The sequence below is a fragment of the Piliocolobus tephrosceles genome, chromosome 10 (assembly GCF_002776525.5).
Source record: "Piliocolobus tephrosceles isolate RC106 chromosome 10, ASM277652v3, whole genome shotgun sequence".
In the NCBI taxonomy this organism is placed as follows: Eukaryota; Metazoa; Chordata; class Mammalia; order Primates; family Cercopithecidae; genus Piliocolobus; species Piliocolobus tephrosceles.
Window position 1 is genome coordinate 54835351 of NC_045443.1, and position 6125 is coordinate 54841475.

The 6125-nt window shown below is 52.2% G+C and overlaps 1 protein-coding gene across 9 annotated transcripts in view; it reads left to right on the plus strand.

Moving 5' to 3' along the window:
* OS9 (OS9 endoplasmic reticulum lectin) overlaps nt 1-3942 on the plus strand; it is a 29738-nt gene extending 25796 nt beyond the window's left edge. For 3 of the 9 annotated variants that reach the window (XM_023210655.3, XM_023210653.3, XM_023210656.3), the window contains 6 exons: nt 216-304; nt 495-773; nt 1343-1532; nt 2472-2636; nt 2779-2891; nt 3172-3942. In XM_023210655.3, coding sequence (XP_023066423.2) covers nt 216-304; nt 495-773; nt 1343-1532; nt 2472-2636; nt 2779-2891; nt 3172-3297 — 962 coding nt within the window. In that variant the 3' untranslated portion in view covers nt 3298-3942. The remainder of the gene's footprint in view (nt 1-215; nt 305-494; nt 774-1342; nt 1533-2471; nt 2637-2778; nt 2892-3171) is intronic. The other 6 variants (XM_023210658.2, XM_023210657.3, XM_023210659.2 and 3 more) reach the window with 3 other exon arrangements.
* Nucleotides 3943-6125: the final 2183 nt, after the last annotated feature.

The following is a 6125-nucleotide window of genomic DNA, read 5'->3' on the forward strand; positions in this document are numbered from 1 at the left end:
GCAGGCACCTGTAATCCCAGCTACTTGGGAGGCTAAGGCAGTAGAATCGCTTGAACCTGGGTGGCACAGGTTGCAGTGAGCAGAAATTGCACCACTGCGCTCCAACTTGGGTGACAGTGCAAGACTCCATCTCAAAAAAAAAAAAAAAAGAAAAAAAAGAAAAAAAAATTTAAACACAACAGAACTGGTTCATGATTATTACTCTTTCATCTCAGATTTTCAGAACAACGTGCAGGTCAAAGTCATTCGAAGCCCTGCAGATTTGATTCGATTCATAGAGGAGCTGAAAGATGGAACAAAAAAGGTATAGGCCATGCTCAGGGAATGGGCAGAACCCACCTCCCAACTGCGAGCATCTGAAAAACTATGCTGACCTGGGACTCAACTCCTGGGTCCCCCAGTACCACACACCTGCTACTATTTGCCCCCCACCATGTGTCTCTGTTGAAACTCCAACTGTCTTACCTCTTTCTCCCTACTCCCTACCCACCCAGGGGAAGCCAAATATAGGCCAAGAGCAGCCTGTGGATGATGCTGCAGAAGTCCCTCAGAGGGAACCAGAGGAGAAGGAAAGGGGTGATCCAGAACGGCAGAGAGAAATGGAAGAAGAGGAGGACGAGGATGAGGATGAGGATGAAGATGAAGATGAACAGCAGTTACTGGGAGAATTTGAGAAGGAACTGGAAGGGATCCTGCTTCCGTCAGACCGAGACCGGCTCCGTTCGGAGGTGAAGGCTGGCATGGAGCGGGAACTGGAGAACATCATCCAGGAGGCAAGCCCAGCTCCTCCTCCTGTTAATTCCACAGCCGCCTGGTCCTGTGAAGCAGGACAGGCTGAGGGACTAAAAGAAACAGAGAGCACAGCACAGGGCAAGGACGGGGCACTTGGAAATGGTAGCTGTTTCCCTAATTAATTGGGGCTATTGGGGAAGGGGGACCAGAGAGAGGGACAAGATTTAAATATCAGACTCTCTGGCCAGGCACAGTGGCTCACGCTGTAATCCCAGCACTTTAGGAGGCTGAGGCGAGGGGATCACCTGAGGTCAGGAGTTCAAGACCAGCCTGGCCAACATGGTAAAACCCTCTCTACTAAAAATGCAAAAACTTAGCCAGGCATGGCAATGGGCACCTGTAATCCCAGCTCCTTGGAAGGCTGAGGCAAGAGAATCTCTTGAACCCGGGAGACAGAGGTTGCAGTGAGCCGAGATGGCACCGCTGTACTCCAGCCCGGGTGATGAGCAAAACTCCATTTCAAAATGTCAGACTCTCCTACACAGCCTAGCCCGCTGGCTGCCTCCACGCTCCAGACCCTTGACTTACTCTCTTCTCTTGAATATTCCAGACAGAGAAGGAGCTGGACCCAGATGGACTGAAGAAGGAGTCAGAGCGGGATCGGGCAATGCTGGCTCTGACATCCACTCTCAACAAACTCATCAAAAGACTGGAGGAAAAACAGAGTCCAGAGCTGGTGAAGAAGCACAAGAAAAAGAGGGTTGTCCCCAAAAAACCTCCTCCATCACCCCAACCTACAGGTGAGAGCAGTCAGACAAGAAGGAGTAGCCCAGTCCGTTGTTTTCATCCCTCGGCTGGTCCTATTCCCAGAGGGGACCCTGTTCCTTCCCTTCTGAGGGTGCTCATTCTCTCCCTGCTTTCTGGAACACTGTCCTCACTTGCGCCTGCTTCCCATCACCATCATCCCTTTGCGTCCTTACCTCCTATTCATCCCTCTGGGAAGCAGCTTTTAGAGCGTGTCTGCTTGTTTTCTGATTTGCTCCTGTACACCCGGTACCTAGCACTCTGCCTGGCACACAATGGATGATCAGTAGGTAGTAATTGAATGCTTGCGAGTCTATATGCTGAAAACCACACATCTATGAAGGATGCAACCTGTCAACATTTAGGACTTTGCACCAAGAGAGTCCCCAGCTGTCAGGGCATGAATAGGAGAGCCCAGCTGCACATGAGCCAATAGCCTGGATAGACTTTAAATTCTATCTTCTTGCATCCCCTTGTGTCCATTTCATAGGGTCCTATGGGTCTGGACATCAGATGTTCCAAATGAAATGTTCCAGTTTCAAACCCTCCATCCCGTTCTCTCTATAAACATTGAAATGTCTTTAAAATCCTGACATACGGAGGAGGAGACCATACTTTTCCAACCTGCTGCTTCAAACAAAACTTTGTTGGTGCAGGTGGCCTGATTTTGGCTTCAGAAAACATTTGTTTTCCTATAGGTGATGGGCAGAATTATTGGATAGGGTGGGAAGATGGAAGGCAGCAATTGGTGGAGGGAGCTCTATAGGCTGAATTGGGAGTGGGGGCACACATTTTTTTGAGCCCTGGCTCATACACATGTTGAGATGGAATAGCTGCCAAAACCAATTGATGTTTTAGGGGGAGATGACCCCCACACCCCTAACCCTGGAGTCATGCCTCTGCTTTGTGTTTCCCTGTGTGTCTCCCCCTCTAAGAGGAGGATCCTGAGCACAGAGTCCGGGTCCGGGTCACCAAGCTCCGTCTCGGAGGCCCTAATCAGGATCTGACTGTCCTCGAGATGAAACGGGAAAACCCACAGCTGAAACAAATCGAGGGGCTGGTGAAGGAGCTGCTGGAGAGGGAGGGACTCACAGCTGCAGGTGGGCCCTGGAGGGCGGCTGGACCCAGCACTGTTGGAAGGGCAAGCTGCCGGAAGTGGAGGGGCTGGGACCAGTGGGGCAGGGGGCCTGCCCTGAGGCTCCCAGCCATCCTCTCCTCTCACTGCATACTGCTCCTTTCCAGGGAAAATTGAGATCAAAATTGTCCGCCCATGGGCTGAAGGAACTGAAGAGGGTGCACGTTGGTTGACTGATGAGGACACAAGAAACCTCAAGGAGATCTTCTTCAATATCTTGGTGAGAGGCTTCTACCTGCAAGTCCTGGCCCCCAGGCCTCCTGTCCCCAGCCCGCCTGGAGTGGAGGTGCGGGCCTGCCCCAGCCATGCCATTGCTGAGCTTCCGTTTCCTGATCTGTAAGACAAGGCTAGGGTTCCAGTGACTCAGAGTGCTGCCATGCAGGAAGAGCCTCTCAGGACATGGGTGTCCTCATTCCCTGCCTTCCCCCAGCTGCCTGGCCCAGGACTTCCCTGGGCTCAACGGCGAGTAGCTCCAGCCCACCTCTACCCTCTCCCACCAGGTGCCGGGAGCTGAAGAGGCCCAGAAGGAACGCCAGCGGCAGAAAGAGCTGGAGAGCAATTACCGCCGGGTGTGGGGCTCTCAAGGTGGGGAGGGCACAGGGGACCTGGATGAATTTGACTTCTGAGACCAACACTGCACTTGACCCTTCACAGAATCCAGAGTCTTCCTGGACTGGCCTGCCTCCTCCCCACCTCCCCACCCTGGGACCCCTGAGGGCCAAACAGCAGAGTGGAGCTGAGCTGTGGACCTCTCGGGCAATTCTGTGGGTGTGGGGGCCCTGGGTGAATGCTGCCACCCCAGCTGGCAGCCACCTTGAGAGCTCACCGGGCCTGTGATGTTTGCTCTCCTGAGCTTTCACTCAATCCTCTTCCTCTTCCTCTGTGGCTTTTCTTGTTATTGTACCCTAACAATAGGATATTCCCTGCTCCCTACCTGGAGATTCGGTAGGATCTTTTGAGCGGAGGTGGGTAGAGAAAGGAGGGCAGGACACTTAGCAGGCACTGAGCAAGCAGGCCTCCACCTGCCCTTATTGCTGTTTGGAGTCGCTTTACCCCCTTCTATTGACTTGCCTTGAGATTTCCTTCTCCCTTTCCCTGCCCACCCTGTCCCCTAAAATTTGTGCTTCTGAGTTGAGAAGACTTCACCTCTGTTGCTGAGGAAATGGGAGAATGCTGCCCATCACCTCCAGCACAATCCCAGTGAAAAAGGTGTGAAGCATCCACCATGTTCTTGAACAATCAGGTTTCTAAATAAAGAACTGGACCATCAATCTGTCAACCTTTTTTGTGGGGTGGGGGTTCCAGCAGGGAGGAGGCTCAGTGTTCTTTTCAGATCATGCTCTGATCCTGTTCTTTGCTCCCCACTCCCCAGGTACTATAAACGGGGGCTGGGGTATGCAGGAAGAGACCAGAGTGGCTAAATGAAGCCTGGCCTGGCAAGGATTGAAAGAAACACTTGCAGTACTGTCATCTTCTTTTTCTCATCTGTCTATTTCTGTTCCTTCCCTTCTCTTGCACCAAGTCTTTCCCTATCATTTCCCCCTTTATACCCTGAAAGCCAAAATGCACACCATGGAGTTCCCCACAGCGGGGATCTTCCTTCTGCTGTGGTCTCTCCCACAGCATGCTCCAGATTCCATTTGTCACCCACACCCCTACCCACCTGTCCTTTCAACATTTCCCAACAAGACCTCCACCTTTGGGCATGCCCAGAGAGAGGGCTGCTGCCCACACATGCCAGTTTCCTAGTGTGCCAAGGGTGCGTGGGCCTGGTGTCTCCCTTTCTTCTTCACTACCAAGTGCAAGCATGGGTCCCCCAACATGCCTCCTCTCAGTGCGGAGGACTCTTGATTTTTTTTTTCTTTCTTTTATTGAGAGAAGAGTCTCGCTCTGTTGCCCAGGCCGGAGTGCAGTGGCCGGATCTCAGCTCACTGCTGAGAGCTCTGCCTCCCGGGTTTATGCCATTCTCCTGCCTCAGCCTCCGGAGTAGCTGGGGACTACAGGCGCCCGCCACCTCGCCCGGCTAGTTTTTTTGTATTTTTCAGTAGAGACGGGGTTTCACCGTGTTAGCCAGGATGGTCTCAATCTCCCGACCTCGTGATCCGCCCGTCTCGGCCTCCCAAAGTGCTGGGATTACAGGCTTGAGCCACCGCGCCCGGCCTTCTTTTTTAAGGTTTTTCTGCAGACAAGGTCTCACTGCCCAAGCTGGGTCTCAAACTCCTGGGCTCAAGTGATCCTCCCACCTCGGCCTCAGGCTGGGCATGGTGGCTCACACCTGTAATCCCAGCACTTTGGGAGGCTGAGGCGGGAAGATCACTTGAGGCCAGGAGTTCGAGACCAGCCTGGCCAACATGGTGAAACCCCGTCTCTAATAAAAATACAAAAAATTAACTGAATGTGGTGGTGGGTGCCCGTAATCCCAGCTACACGGGAGGCTGAGGCAGGAGAATCGCTTGAACCTGGGAGGCGGAGGTTGCGGTGAGCTGAGATCATGCCACTGCACTCCAACCTGGGTGACACTGTGAGACTCTCAGAAAAAAAAAAAGGGATAGAGGGCCCGGAACTCCCACATGTCTGTAAATGGAGAGTGAAGGATTCAACTGTTGAAGGAAGCTCTTGCTGAATGTGGACTAGTGCTTACTGTGCATGCCATGCTTATGTTGTTTTGTTTTGAAGTGTAAATTGGCAGACTTTGAAAACCCTGCTTCCCCTGGTCCATCTGTGCCCCCTGAGGGAGGGATGCTCTAGCTGGGCAAGAGCTTAGACACTGCCTTGAGGGCAGCAGTAGTCAGAATGCTGTGCCCAGACCACACCCCTCATCTCCCACTAGCGGGGCCTTGAACAAGTCACTTAACTTTCTAAATGCTGTTTCCTCATTGGTAAATTGTAGACAACAGTACTGGCTTTTTAAGATGGTTGTCGCCTGTAGTCCCAGCTACTCGGGAGGCTGAGGCAGGAGAATGGTGTAAACCTGGGAGGCGGAGCTTGCAGTGAGCTGAGATCCGGCCACTGTACTCCAGCTGGGTGACAGAGCGAGACTCCGTCTAAAAAAAAAAAAAAAAGATGGTTGCGAGGATTGAATGACATAGAGTGTATGTCGTGCTTTTAACACAGAACCTGGCCCGAAGTAAGTGCTCACTAGCTTTCTATTATAAGCTAGTTCCTGAGTTCTGAAAAGACTGGGTTACTTGGAAGCAAGAGTCTCAGAAGGAGTCCCCAAAGCTGATCAGAAGCTCAGAATGGGAAGGGGCTGGGGCAGGAGAGCTGTGCTTTGATTTGCTGGGGATGGAGTCTCAGCATCGCCAGAAAGCAGAGTTCTGGAAATGTCACTCTGTCAATCATTTTGTACTTTTCAATCAAAATTCCTTTTTCCTTTCCTTTGGCTTTTGGCAGCACTATCATGGTGAAGGTCGGTCTGCCTCAGCTGTGCTAAGACAAACAAAAGGAGGGGAGC